The sequence below is a fragment of the Gorilla gorilla genome, chromosome 10, assembly GCF_029281585.2.
Source record: "Gorilla gorilla gorilla isolate KB3781 chromosome 10, NHGRI_mGorGor1-v2.1_pri, whole genome shotgun sequence".
NCBI classification, from domain to species: Eukaryota; Metazoa; Chordata; class Mammalia; order Primates; family Hominidae; genus Gorilla; species Gorilla gorilla.
In genome coordinates, this window is record NC_073234.2 from 48508117 (window position 1) to 48522869 (window position 14753).

At 52.0% G+C, this 14753-nt stretch overlaps 1 protein-coding gene across 1 annotated transcript; it reads left to right on the top strand.

The window, feature by feature from the left end:
• The first annotated feature begins 1407 nt into the window (after positions 1-1407).
• On the top strand, positions 1408-14320 carry KRT79 (keratin 79). The gene is made up of 9 exons (XM_004053177.5): positions 1408-1940; positions 4100-4320; positions 5432-5492; positions 5606-5701; positions 11361-11525; positions 11711-11836; positions 12487-12707; positions 13348-13382; positions 13651-14320. Exons 1-9 carry the CDS (start codon positions 1464-1466, stop codon positions 13854-13856), a joined length of 1608 nt encoding a protein of 535 aa, XP_004053225.4. The 5' UTR covers positions 1408-1463; the 3' UTR covers positions 13857-14320.
• The last annotated feature ends 433 nt before the right edge of the window (positions 14321-14753 follow it).

The window sequence follows — 14753 nt, forward strand, 5'->3', positions numbered from 1 at the left end:
GGAGAAGATCCCACAGCTCCCTCTGGTCCTGGAGCAGGCTGTCTCTTCACTTGCTGGGCTGTAGGGAACATGGGAGGGAGGCCAAGCCTTCTCCGTGGCAGTCCCATGTCCTCTCTGTTGGGATCCTGGGGACACAGGCTGGCTGGTTGTCCTGCTCATCTGATGGGGGTGGGGAGCACAGCGATGCTGTCCTCGCTCCTTTTTTTCAGGCAAGTCTCTGTTCACTTTGAGCCTATCTTCTTGCTGAGAGAAGGGGGTGGGGAGGGCCAGTGTCTAAAGTCACCTCCTCAGTCACCCCTCGGCCCTGACAGTTGACGTCTCTGTCTTTGCTTGGGGCTGTGTTTGGTCCCAGCAGACTGAGGTGAATAGGAAGTGGGGGGGGACCATATCAGGTGATTTAAGGAGCTCCCCTGGCCCCTCTGAATCAGACACATGGGCTCCTGCATGTGGGGCAGGGGAAGATGGGAGTGACGGGGCTGCTGCGTGGGCCTCCTGGGGCTTTTTTGGAACACCTGCTTTTTGGAGCTGTGCCTGTCTCCACCCAGGGTGGTCTGTGTCTTTGACCCACCTCCAGCTCCCTCCAAAGTGGCTGAACCTTTCTGTGGGGACTCTGCTGTGGGGTAGAGGGTCAGGGATCTCAGGTATTGGTTAAATCCCCTGCCCTCTCTTCAGCCTCCATAAGAATGTCCTTTTCTCCCAGGCTTCTGGGCCCTGCCTGAGGACCCCAGGCCTTTTCTACCTCCTGATCAAGGGCCTGGGCCCCACGATTGGGCAGGGATCCTCTTTCTGTCCTTGAATTCACTTTGCCAGCACAGGCTCACTTCCCAGAAGGCTCTGCTACTGTACGGCAGAGGCACAGGCTATCCCCACTCTCGCCCTGTCACCTGTGTCACCCACCCTGGACCTGGGAGGAGTGGTGGGCCGTGGGCTGGGGGTGGGATGGGAGCAGGCCTGGATGCTCTCTCTGGCAGCCCATTGCCCAATGCTCCTTCTCCTACCACCTGCACAGCCCCAGGCCCTGCAGCCTTGGCTTACAACAGGGGCCTGGGACAAACCCTGTAGAACAGAGCCCTATTGACAGTGGCCACTGGGGCTGGGTGGGAGGACAGCAAGCCAGCCACTGGGTGGTGGGGGTGGCCATGGGAGCCCGTATCATCCTGTGCCAACTGAGGAGAGCCTGGGGGCAGGGGGAGAAGGTGGCATCCTGCCCCAGACAGTCTCGGCTCAGCCCCAGCTCTGGAGCACAGGTGATAGCCGGGAGGGCCCCTCCCTCCTGCTTGGGGAGAGGGCACTCCCCGTGGCCCACAGGACCCCTCCCTCTCCCCCTGGGGCGATGGGGCAGGAGTGTCTGTGGAGCTGGGGAGCTGGCCCAGTTGGGAAAAGATAAAAAGCCCACAGTGGCCCAGCAGCTCACGGCACTCCCTTCCTGCCCTCTCATCCTGCCCTCCGGCCCCTCTGCAGCTATGAGGTCCTCCGTCTCTCGGCAAACATACTCCACAAAAGGGGGCTTCAGCTCCAACTCTGCCAGCAGAGGGAGTGGGTCCCAGGCCCGCACCAGCTTCAGCTCAGTGACGGTGTCCCAGAGCAGTGGCAGTGGTGGCGGGGCCCGCTGTGGCCCCGGCACAGGTGGCTTTGGCAGCCGAAGCCTCTATAACTTGGGGGGCCACAAGGGTATCTCTGTCAGTGTGGCTGGAGGGGCCTCGTCGGGGCGGGCTCTGGGGGGCTTTGGCTTTGGCAGCAGGGCATTTATGGGACAGGGGGCTGGCAGGCAGACGTTTGGGCCTGCCTGTCCTCCTGGGGGGATCCAGGAGGTCACTGTCAACCAGAGCCTGCTGACCCCCCTCCATGTGGAGATTGACCCCGAGATCCAGCGAGTGCGCACTCAGGAGCGGGAGCAGATCAAGACCCTCAACAACAAGTTCGCCTCCTTCATCGACAAGGTGGGCCAAGCAGGAAGGAGGAAGGGAGCTCTTGGGGAAGAAGCGGGACCTCTAATAGAGGGTGGGCTGGGCCAGGGCTGCTGTAGCCCACTTGTACTAGGGTGGTGGTTGATAGAGCTCTGGAGCTCTCCCGGTCTGAGCCTGGGATGCCGAGACGTGGGTGGCTGGAGGCGGCCTTCAGGTCTTCACTGTGCCTGTGCGGGGGGAGTCTCCAGTCTACTCATGAGTCCTGTTTGCCAAGCCCACCTTGCCCGTGTTGAAGCCTGTCCTACCACCATGATTAATACGATTGATTGCACAGTAGCCTTACCTCATCATCAAAAAATGGATTGTCCTCATAGCTCCTCTTAGTGGGGTGGCCTGCATTGCCTTTTGTCATTTTACAGCTGGAGAAACAATGGCTCAGGAGTTGAAAGAGTTGTTCAAGGTTAAGAGCATGGAGCCCTGTTTGTTCCATTCTTTCAGGCTTGGAGGAGGCTTAAGGGCAAGATGTGATCAAAACACAGTTGTGTGTGGGTGGGGTCCTAGGGGTAGGCTCCCTTTCGCTTCTCCTTTTTTTACTGTCTGAGTGAAGAAGCTCAGTTTGGGGTGGACAATGAGGAGGGTGGTCGCCAGGTCACCAAGCTCTGGGAATGTGGAATTTGACCTGTTGCCCATAGGCGTGCCCTGAACCTTGCCCTTGCCTCCAGATGGATGGGAGCAACACTTGTGCTGGGATTTCCTGGTCTGTTTCGCTGGCATTGTCCACCTCAATCCTGAGCCAAGGCAGCGGGTCATGATGGGGAAGGTCTGGCAGACAAATGTACCTTGGTTCAGTGATTTGTGTGTTTCCAAAGAACATGCACATCCCTTTTCTCCTGAGGTACCCACAGTGCTTCTATGAAGAGTCAGAAATGGTGATATTGTGCCCATTTTTGAGATGAGAAAATTGAGGTCTAGAGAGCTCAAGTGATTTGCCCAGGATGATACAAGGAGTTGGAGGCAGAGGCGGGACTGGGACCCAGGCCCCTGGACTCTGTGGTTCTTGGCACTAAGAGGTGTTACTGCTCACAATAGGCACACCTGCTGAATGGTGCTCCCAGGGCATGTGACTGAGGCCCAGGTGGTGTGGAGGTGGGACCTGGAGATATTGGATGACAGAATATGAAGCAAGCCATCTTGCCTGCCTCCTCACCCTCTCCCCTAGTGACTTTTGGTTTTCCTGTGGGACTGTCCCAGAGGCCAAACAAGCCAAAACCTTTCTCAGGATTGCAGAATCACAGCCTGGGAGCTGGAGGTCTGAGAGATTGTCTTGAAACCCCAGCTGGGCCAAGAACTCCCGGGGGTCCTGTTAAACCCACACCATAAGCCTCCTTCTGAGTCTATAGAGGAAGGGCTCAGACATTGGTACTTTTAAAAAAGTTTTTTTTTTGGAAAAAATGTTGAATTTACAGAAAAGTTGCAAGAATAGTACAACATACTCCTGTATACTCTTTCACCCAGTTCACCAATTTTCTTAATTTATTATTATTATTTTTTGAGACAGAGTCTTGCTCTGTTTCCCAGACTGGAGTGCAGTGGTACAGTCATAGCTCACTGCAGCCTCCATCTCTCGGGCTCAAGTGATCCTCCCACTTCAGCCTCCTGAGTAGCTGGGACTACTGGTGCATGCCACTACACCTGGCTAATTGTCTTGATTTTTAGTGGAGACAGTCTTGCTATGTTGCCCAGGCTGGTCTTGAACTCCTGAGCTCAAGCACTCCTCCAGCTTCAGGCTCACAAAGTGTGTGATTTTAAACAGTTGATTTACATTTTAAACAGATGATTTTAATGCAGAATTAGGGGTCAGAAACATAGATCTAGTCCAGTTTATGCAGGACAAGTGAGAGAGGGAGACTCAGAGAGAAATGATTTGACAAAGGTTACCAACTAGTAAATTGGTACTGCTACTGAGCTGGGCTTTTGTGCTTATTAACTTGGTAGAGTTCTTTCCATCAGACTGGACGGTCGTTTCCAGCAGTCTATTTGCCTAAGGAGTGCCTCCCCACAGCAAAGTGTAGGTGCGGCTGCAGCGTCCCTATGGTGCCCTGGCCTTGGAGGGGAGGTGGCAATGGACCCCATCCTTGGCTCCTCTGGTGACCGGAGGGTGACATCAGCCCACCCTTTCTGCTCTGGCTCAGGTGCGGTTCCTGGAGCAACAGAATAAGGTGCTGGAGACCAAGTGGGCACTGCTGCAGGAGCAGGGCCAGAACTTGGGTGTCACCAGGAACAACCTGGAGCCCCTCTTTGAGGCCTACCTGGGTAGCATGCGGAGCACGCTGGACAGACTTCAGAGCGAGCGGGGGAGGCTGGACTCAGAGCTCAGGAACGTGCAGGACCTTGTGGAGGACTTCAAGAACAAGTGAGGAGAGCAGGCCAGGCGGGGCCATGTGGGAGTGAGGAGGGGCGGTGGGAAACCTGCCGAGGGCCACCCCATTCCCAGGGTCCCAGGCCCACCTGGGGGATGCACAGACAGAGCTGGCTCCCTCAGGTGCTCAGGTCCAGCACCTGCTGCCACCTGGAGAATTGGCAGGTTTGTTTGTAATTTTAAAAAGTTTTTAAAGTAGGGGGAATAGTATAACGAACCCCATGTTCCTGTCACCCAGCTTTAATCATTATCAACTCATAGCCAATCTTGTTGCATTTTTTACACCTCCCCACTTCCCTTCTTCCCATGTAGTCTTTTTTTTTTAACTTTGCCTTTTTCTACGTGTTCTGATTCCCTTGTAGTCTTGAAGCAAATCCCAGACATCTTGTCATTTCATTCACTAATATTTTACAAGTTATATTCATATATCTGCATGTGAATGTAGTTCATCTATGACTCAGTAAAACATACAGTGCCATAATCACACCTAAAAAATTTTAAAACAATAATTCCTCAATATCATTTAGTATCCAGCCAGTTTTGAATTTCCAGTGACCCCATACATGTCATAAATTTAAAAAATACAGCTTGTTTGACTCAAGCTCCAAAGGTTTATATATTATAATTGGTTGATATGCATATTTATAACTTTTAAACACACACATTTAAAAATGACTTTTCCCATAAATTGACCATGGCAATTTCTAAACCTTAAAATCTCATCAAAAGTGGTTGGGGAGGAGTTAGCTGGTTTGAATGACACTGTGTTGTTGAAAGTGACGGTAAAGGTCAGCCACTGTTGACACATCTTCACTTGTCCCTCTAAAGCCTCCTAAGGGCTTGGATCCAAAGAGATGGCAGCTCTTGATTGCCATATTATTGCACAAATTCTGTGCCTCTTTCCCTAAAATGGGGTGGGGAGAGAGAACGTTTAAATCAAGGCAGACCCCATGTTTCTTCACTGGTTGGCTACATTAAAGAACTGCTCCCCAGAGGTGTTCTTGATCAGTGAGGGACCCATCAGGGCTTCTGTAAGGCTGAGTGGGTCCCATGCCTGAAAGGCAGAGCCAGGCTGAGCCTGGCCTGAGTCTCCCGTGTGTAACAGGTACGAGGATGAAATCAACAAGCGCACTGCTGCAGAGAACGAGTTTGTGGTGCTCAAGAAGGTGAGCCGAGTGGAGTGGGGGAGGTGGTCCTTTGGCTGCCAGGGTACTGGGCTGATTCGGGGAGAGGTGACATCCCTGGGGGCTGAGGATCTGTCTTGCTTTCTCGTCCCCAGGATGTGGATGCAGCGTACATGGGCCGGATGGATCTGCATGGCAAAGTGGGCACCTTGACCCAGGAGATTGACTTCCTGCAGCAACTCTATGAAATGGTGAGGTGGCCAATGGGCAGGGAGAGTTTGCATACACTATAAACAGCACTGGGCGTTTTCCATGGAGGTCTGACCTGAATTCACCAGTGCAACCTCATTGGTGGAAGATGAAACCTTAACCCCTTTTTTTTTTTGAGACGGAGTTTCGCTGTGTTACCCAGGCTGGAGTGTAGTGGCACAATCTCGGCTCACTGCAACCTCCGCACCCCTGGGTTCAAGCGATTCTCCTGCTTTAGCCACTGGAGTAGCTGGGACTACAGGTGCCTGCCACCATGGCCGGCTAATTTTTGTATTTTTAGTAGAGATGGAGTTTTGCCATGTTGGCCAGGCTGGTCTTGAACTCCTGACCTCAGGTGATCCACCCGCCTTGGCCTCCCAAAGTGCTGGGATTACAGGCGTGAGCCACCGCACCCAGCCTAAAACCTTGACACTTTAATTAATACTAGCTTCCACGTATTAAGTGCTTTTGATGGGCCAGGCACTGGGGCAAACTTTTAACATAATCTTCTCAATAACCCCAGAATGCAAGTACTATTATTGTCTCAATTTTATAGTCAAGGACCCTGGGGCTCAGAGTTACTTGCTCATGGTCACATAGCTAGGAAGAAGCATGCTAGAATTCAAATCTGGCTCTTGAACTCTGAAGTCTGACTCTTGCCACTGTTATATTGCCCTCTTCCTGCCCGGTTTGTAATGGAGCAAGGGATGAGGGAGCAGGAATGGGCAGAGAGGAGGGACTGGGATTCCAGATTGGAGTAGAAGGTGAGGTGTGGGTAGATTAAAGAATCCAGGAGGGGTTCCAGGAGACAACAGGGCTTTGGAGACTAGAATGAGAGGGTTGAACTTAACATGAATTGACCGCAGAATCACAGACTCTTAGGGTCCGCAGGGACCTCAAGACCAACCTTCCATCCAGTGCAAGAACACTTTCTATGATATCCCTGACATAACCCTATCATATGTAACCTCTACTCAAATACTTCCTGTGGCAGTGAGCTCACTACTTTTTAGGGCAGGCATTGCCATTGTTGAACAACTTTATTAGAGCACTGACTTGGATCTCCTTCTCATGCCTTCTGCCCTTGACTTTGCCCAATTGTCTTCCATGTGACTTATGCCTTTCACATGACAGCCCTTTAGAAGTCATGATGATGACAGGATAAAAATCTGTGGCATGTGAGGACGTTCAGGAAACAGGGCTCTTAGTGAAGTATTCAGAAGATGGAGGGGTGGGGAGGGAGGTTCCAGATACAAACTTCTATTGATGCAGCCTAATAGTGCACTAGTTTATGTGTTGTTTTAGAAGTTGTTTCACAACGTTGGCTTCTTAGAACCCCTTCTGGACTTTTTCACATAAATGCTTTCAAATGAGACATGCATCTACTCTCCTCCAACTTCCTGTATGTGGGTAGCTGAATTTTGCAATTGAGTGGAACAGTTAGCCATTCCCTTCCTTTCCTATGAAATGCCACTGTGGTGTCATCCCAACATTTTAAGCTATGTGGGCTCTTAGTAACTTGATTCTTTTATCCAGTGTATTAGTGATGCATAGCTTTGTGTTATCTGCAGATGGGATAAACTTTCAGTCTAGGTATTTGATAGCATCTCAGTGTAAATCATTGATACACATGTTAAGGCAATCAGGGCCTAGAACAAAGTCCTGTGGGTCTTCAGTGGTGATTTTCCAAGGGACTGCTAGTCTGTTAACCAATAATTTGTGGTTAAAGAGCCTCAGCTACTTTAAAATCCCCTTAACAGTACTGTTACCAGGATCACATTTTTTCTGTCTTCTTTCAAGAATGCTATGAAAGGCTTGGTCAAACATTGTCCATGGCAGGCCTTTAGCAGTTTAATATTATAATCATGAAGGAAAATGAAATCCACTTGGTTCCACTTTTCCTTAGGGAACCCATGATGGCTTCATGCCTCTCACACACATTTAGGAATTCATTCTATGGGTCTGGAGGAGGTTGACGTCAGCCTTATTTGAAAAAGTCCAAATCTCTCCCGTTTGAAAATCAGGCCATTTGCTGCGTTTGGGGTTTTGGGGTCTCCTCCTCTCCATATCTCTCAAGGATGACCAGGGCGTTCCTCCCCTTGGCAGTCCCTGGAGCCTCTGAGTGTATGCTTTTCTGGCCTGGATCCCTGTGATCTCCAACAAGGCCAAGGTCTCTCATCTACCCTGTCTTGGGTTCCCATTTCCTCTCAAGCATATTTCTTGTGCTTTCCTCTTTGATGACCAGTTTGTTCTTGATGGAAAAGAGGCAAATGACAAAGCAGCTGAGCGATTGGCCTTTCCTGGATCTTCTGTAGGGATCAGCCCAAAGGGACCTCCATGTTATTTCTGCCTAGAGTTCATCTAGCAGCCTCTGACCCCTGGCTTTGGTGTTTCCCAGGCTTATCCTTGGCTGGATTGCTTGCCTTCCAGCATCTCTGCACGGCCTGTCTGGATGGAACTTACTGGGAAGTTTTCTGGGCTGCCATGCTGAGTTTTTAGGTGCTTCCCCAGTTTGTACTTTGCCAGGGTCATTGATGGTCATTCATGGTCTGGGGCCTCCCTGTGGTCCGTTAGGTTCCATTCTCTCTCCCCCTCTTTTCTGAATGTTTAGGAATTGGCTTTTCTTTGGTCTAAGGACATGGCTGGCACACTCAGCATTCCTTTCCATTGCTATGCCTTGTTTATTTAACAAACATTTACTGAGCACCTTCCACATAGCAACAAAGACAAAGTCTCAGCTCTTGTGGGGCCAGGTTATCAAGTGATGAGAGCTGTGGGGCACAGGCACAGGTGCAAAGGCACATGGGGACGCCGTGGCTGACCCTTCCTGGGAGGGCTGCGGAAGCCTTCGAGGGAGGTGACTTCTGAGTTGGATCTTGATGGAAGGGCTAGACTTCTAGAGAGGAGCAGGAAGGACTTGGCAGCCTGGGGCCCAGCCTGTGCAGTGTCATGGAGGCATGAAGGAACATGGTGCTTGGGGACCAGTGGGTGGTGAGAGCCCACATCGAGTGTGTGGGCACAGTTAGGTGAGCAGGAGGCAAGGGAAAGAGTGGTAGGGACCAAGCCCGGGCCCTTTCCTGTCAGAGGTCCTCACGGCCCAGCAGTGCCTCCGTGGGCACAGTTGTTCCCTTGCTGCCTCATGGGCTCGATCAGTCACGGAACCAGCATGGCTCTCAGTAACCAATGCCATGATCTGGTTTTGGCCAAGCCAGATCCCATGGCAATCTGGGGGATGAACCACCTATCACTGGGTGTCTCATAGGACAGGAAGGCAGCCTCCATGGTGGCCTCCCTCTGGCCTGGGGCGTCTGTGGAACCCAGTTCCTCTTCCGCTTGTGCCACTTCTGCCCGCTGGCTCCCTTTACCCTTGCCTAGAAGTCTCCACTGTCTTTCCCCCTTAGAGTCCCTGGTGTCTAAGGAGATACACACCTTAGCGATTCACAGAGCTCTTTCTGCTCCGATTTCACGAGCTCCCTTTCACTGGAAAACCTGACTTTTTTTTTTTCTGAGACAGGGTCTCATTCTGTCACTCATGCTGGAGGGCAGTGGTGCAATCACAGTTCACTACAGTCTCGACTTCCTGGGCTCAAGCGATCCTCCCACCTCAGCCTCCCAAGTAGCTGGGATTACAGGCGCACGTCACCACGCCTGGCTAATTTTTGTATTTTTTGTAGCGAAAGCGTTCACCATTTTTCCCAGGCTAGCCTTGAACTCCCAAAATGCTGGGATTACAGGTGTGAGCCACTGCACCTGGCCAAGCCTGACCTTTCTATCCCCTTGTTCCAGCAAGACCATTGCATCACCTCATCCACTCTTGATGCCATCCAGTGGAGAGATTTTGCCTCCTTGTCTTAAAAGTTTCGGGTTGATTTTCCTCAGGACTATGCTCTGACATGGGGCTAGAGAGAGACCCTGAGCTAAGGAGGGCAGGGGCAGGATGCGTCAAGATGATGCTGACAGTTCATCTCGGTGGGGAAGGAGACAAAGCAGCTGTGACAACACAATCTTATCTGTGACAAATAGACCTTATGGGCACCTCCAGTGGCCTTCAGAGAAGTCTGGGCAAGTAAGAATGCACTTTACTCAGCACATGCCATGGGTCATACATGGATCTTAAGCCCCACAACCACCACAGGAAGAAAGTATGATCAGGCCGTGTTACAGAAGAGGGAACTGAGGCATCGCAAGGCTCAGCTGCTACATCAGCTACACAGCCAGTGCGTGTTAGGCTGGGGACTTGATCTCAGGCTTGTCTATCTCCAAAACTCATATCTTCCCAAAAACCACAAGTTTTTGTAGTGACTAGATTGATTGCATCTCTAAACTCCTCATCCCACTTTTTGAAAGACAATCTAATTTAACAATCTACATCTACATCAGTATGGATATCAGTTTTGCCTTTGGTATTTCTCTTTTCCCCCTGTCTCTCTTTGTTCCTGCCTATCTCTATTTTAGTCTACGTCCTCTCAGCTTCTGATGTCAGACTCCTGGGGTTTGAAACTGAGCTCCTCACTTACTGGCTTGTGATCTGGGCCAGGTTACTTAATCTCTTTGTGCTACTGGAAAAGGGCATGTAATGAGTTAGTACCTGCCACGTGCCTAACGCAAAGCCTGAATCACAGTGATGCTCAGCATGCGAGGGTTGTTATTATTATTCTATTATAATTCCCTGGGCTGCCATGAAGGGCCAGTGTTTGAGACAGGATGGAGACAAGACCAGGATATGGGAGGTGTTGGGTTTTAGGGGGAAGGTTCTCCACCTATCAGGGAGCCTCTGAGGACTACTGAGTGAATGAGTGATTTGTCAGAGCTGGAGTTTAGGGCATTCTATGGGCAGCCCAGAGCAGGAAGGACCATGGGAGAGATGGAGGCAGAGCCCCACGTGGGAGCCATCACAGTCCTGGCCCAGTGATCCCACTGGTCCCAAGGCCAGAACAGAGACCTTTGATTCCCCATCACCTAACCTGCCATTCACAGCATCCTGAAGCCTACTTATGTGTGAAGGACGATGGTTCTAGAAACAGGAGGGCCCAAGAACATCAAGACAGTCTATACTTTTCAGTGTGCTCTAGAGGAAACCACTTGGGCTTTGTGGTGCAATTGATTGGTCCCAGGCTGGGTCCCACCCTGGACCTGGTGCCCTTGGATGCATCACTTCTCCTCTCCAAACCTCTTTCCTCACTTGTCCATGGTCAGGACTACTGTGGATGGTGGTGCAGTTGGTGACTTGGCTGGTGCTGGACATGCTGTTTCCACCTGAAGGGGTGTCTTTCCCCAATTTGCACAAAGGCACCCTGTGAGCCTGCCATGGGCCCGCCTGCTGCACAGGGTGTTCTGAGGCCTAGAAGGGTTAGTGAATGTGCTAGCACAGTGCCAGGCACAAGTGTTAGTGCAGAGAGTACACATTCTCTTTACCCTCTCTAATCTTTTGGAAGCCTGCAAACCCATAAAAATAAATGAAGTCTGTGAAAATGGGAGCTTCATTTTACAGCTGGGGAGACTGAGGCCTTTCCTTGCAGTTTTCCTTACTTTGCTCTAGGCTGGAGCCTGGACAAGAGCACAGGCCTCCTGATGCTACCTGGGGGCCCATGTCCTTCACCCTCTGATGCTTCCTGGGGCCTGGAGCAGGGGTGCTGGTGGCAGCTGTCTCTGATTCTTCAGGAGCTGAGCCAAGTGCAGACCCACGTGTCTAACACCAATGTGGTGCTGTCCATGGACAACAACCGCAACCTGGACCTGGACAGCATCATCGCCGAGGTCAAGGCGCAGTATGAGCTGATTGCCCAGAGAAGCCGGGCTGAGGCCGAGGCCTGGTACCAGACCAAGGTGAGAGGCATAGCTGGCTCAGGTGTGAGGCCTGGGGTCGGATCAGATCTCCCATCGTGAGAGGCTTGGGCCTCTGGGACCCTTGGAGTCCGGGGGGCCAGATATACTCAACTTGCATGGGGCCTCCAGCTGTGAGGGTGGGCTGGGGCCATTTGAAAGCACACTGCCACTTCTTTGGTCCCCAGTATGAGGAGCTGCAGGTGACTGCTGGGAAGCATGGGGACAACCTGCGGGACACCAAGAACGAGATTGCTGAGCTCACCCGCACTATCCAGAGGCTGCAGGGGGAGGCCGATGCAGCCAAGAAGCAGGTGAGACTCTACTGGGGGCTTGGGGGTCTGGCCTAGGTGTTGGCAGGGCCTTCTCATTGTCATCCCGAGGGGCTAGGCCTGCTCTTCTCCTGACGGACACAATAGAATGCTAGGCCATTGATCACAGGCTCCTTTTACATGGGGGGAAACTGAGGCACAGAGCGGGAAGGAGCTTGTCCAACGTCACATGGTATATAAGTGGTAGAGCAGGTGGGACAACCTTCTCCAAGGAAACTGATCCATCCCATCTCCAGGAAGTCAGAACAGGAGGTAGAGGGTTCAAGGGGCCAGGTCACAGATGCTGATGCCGACTCCACCTTTAGGATGGCTAAAAAGTATGGGTTCTTTCACAGATTAGAATGAAGCACCTGGTTACTAATAAGGCTGTGTTATTTATTTCATCTCTTCTGAGGCATTGGGCTGATCTGCAGCAGGAGGGGTTGAGGTTAGACTTCAGTAAGGACTTTCCCAGTGGCCTTACTTGATCCCGCTTGTGTAATAGCATCTCTTCAGATGAATATTTCTCTTCTCTCTTTCCCAGCTGGTTGGGGGCAGGGATGTGGGAATGATGATGTCTCCATGGCTTGAGGGCAGAGAGATGAATGGGATGACCCCGGAGGGTGCTTCCAACACCTTTCTCCCCTGGGCAGTGTCAGCAGCTGCAGACGGCCATTGCGGAAGCGGAGCAGCGTGGGGAGCTGGCACTCAAGGATGCTCAGAAGAAGCTTGGGGATCTGGATGTGGCCCTGCACCAGGCCAAGGAGGACCTGACACGGCTGCTGCGTGACTACCAGGAGCTGATGAATGTCAAGCTGGCCCTGGACGTGGAGATTGCCACCTACCGCAAGCTTCTGGAGAGCGAGGAGAGCAGGTGGTGGCCCCTCCTGCCCGACCCAGAAAGCTGGGTCGGGCCTGCCCTGGGGGAGAGCCCAGGGAGTCTGCTCTGGGGTCAAGAGAGGGAGAGGGGAACCAGGGAGCAAGATCCTGACTCACGCGGGGGGAAAATCTGCTTGTGCCCACTGCCTCCACCACTCCTCTCCTTGGTTGGCACAACTCTTGTTAATCTTTACTGTGGCTGACAGCCCGGTAGGAATGGAACTTCCTCTTCCACCAGCAGATTTCACCAGCAGTGGAAGCTTTGGAAAAAAAAATCCACCATCTCTGTCCTTAGGAAAAGCATGAAATAGAGAGAAAGTGGGCAGAAACTAGGCAGCTCTGTCTGGTCGTGGGCTTGTTTCCATTGGGGCAGGGATGCTGTCCGTAGCCCACATGGGCAGAGAGGAAAGAAAAGGGGAGGATGGGAGTTGGCACAGCCTACTGGTGGCTCTGCCCTTTCTGCAGCACTGGCTTTTGGACCTGGGCACAGCCCTATACACATACTTCTCATGTTTCCTGGTCTTGTCATCAGGATTCACTGAGTTGATCCAATGTAAAGGCAGAGGGAAGGAGAGGGTTTTCATGTGGGCACCAGGGATAACTGACTGCTCTCCCGGCCTTTCTGTGTCCCCTAGGATGTCTGGAGAATGTCCCAGTGCAGTCAGCATTTGTGAGTATTTACTCCCCACTTCCTGCTCCACCCCTGGCCAGGCCCCAGAACTCTGCTCAGTTTATGCAACCTGTACCTGTCCTAAAGCATGCTCTCCTCCATTCGAGCCCCTGGAGACAGGTTCAGAGGGTCCTAGTTCTGGGCTTCTCTATCCATTTCCCATAGCTCTGCTGCTTGATTTTGTTCTGATTCCCCACTGATTTCTGGGTCTCCCCCAGCCCTCTCCTGGCATGGCCACCCTGACTAATCCAGACCCTTTGCTTTGCAGCTGTGACTGGCAACTCCACCACTGTGTGCGGAGGTGGCGCAGCCAGCTTTGGAGGTGGCATCTCCCTGGGTGGGAGTGGGGGGGCCACCAAGGGTGGATTCAGCACAAATGTGGGCTATAGCACCGTCAAGGGAGGGCCAGTCTCTGGGGGCACCTCCATCCTGCGGAAGACCACTACGGTCAAGACGTCCAGCCAGAGGTATTAGCTGCTGAGCCCTGCAAGGGCCCCTGCAATCCTGTCCCTGCCCTCCTCACCCCACCTCTGCTGCCCTTTCCAGCCACTTCTCAGGAGCAGGAACAGCCAGGGGACCTCAGACCCAGGGTATTTTCATACCAGACTATTTGCATCTTGGGAAGTGCTCAAATCTACTCAGGTTTTCTCCTTGGTCCTGCAGTAGGATGGGAGGGAAGGTTAAAGTTGCCAGCTTGAGTGATGTGCTTGGGTGACTTGGGGGTGACCTTTTGACCACCGAGAGGAGGCTGAATTTCTCAAGCCATTAGGAGAGAGAGAAATTGGGAGAGGTCCCCAAATACCCTTCAACCTCCTCAGTCCCCCACCAGACCCACCCTCTCCCTGAATCTACCCACATCCCCCTTCCCTGTCTGTGTCTCAATAAATGGTGCAACTGCAGCTAACTGTCTGTGGCTGCAGTCTGTCCTGCCTGGGGAACTGAAATTGTGTCCATTGATTAACATCCTGATGCCTGACACAGCTATAATCACACACTCACCACATCCCAATCGCCATGCTTACTTAGGTACATTGATTTGATACCATCGCCACTCCAGGGCTGTACATGGCTCACAAGAGGAGACCAAGGCTCAGAGGGAGTATGTAAGCTGCTCAAGGCCAGACCTGGCTAAGTGGCTGCCTATTAACCAGCCACCCCTGGTGCCTGTTCAGCCTCCCACTAACTCTGTAGGGGCAGACAGCATGCTTTGTTCAGTGGAGAGGTCTTAGGCTTCAGAACTAGGCAACTTGGGTTTAAATCCAAGTTCTGCCACTTACTAGCTGTATGACCTCGGTCAAGTTACCTAACCTCTCTGAGCCTTAGTTTCCTCCTTTGTAAAAGTGGGTTGTGATAAGAACATGTGTAAAGCAT

Coding starts and splice junctions, on each gene's coding strand:
- KRT79 (XM_004053177.5), top strand. CDS start 1,464: ATGAGGTCCTCCGTCTCTCGGCAAACATACTCCACAAAAGGGGGCTTC. Junction 1,941..4,099: donor TCGCCTCCTTCATCGACAAG/GTGGGCCAAGCA, acceptor GCTCTGGCTCAG/GTGCGGTTCCTGGAGCAACA. Junction 5,493..5,605: donor AGTTTGTGGTGCTCAAGAAG/GTGAGCCGAGTG, acceptor TCTCGTCCCCAG/GATGTGGATGCAGCGTACAT.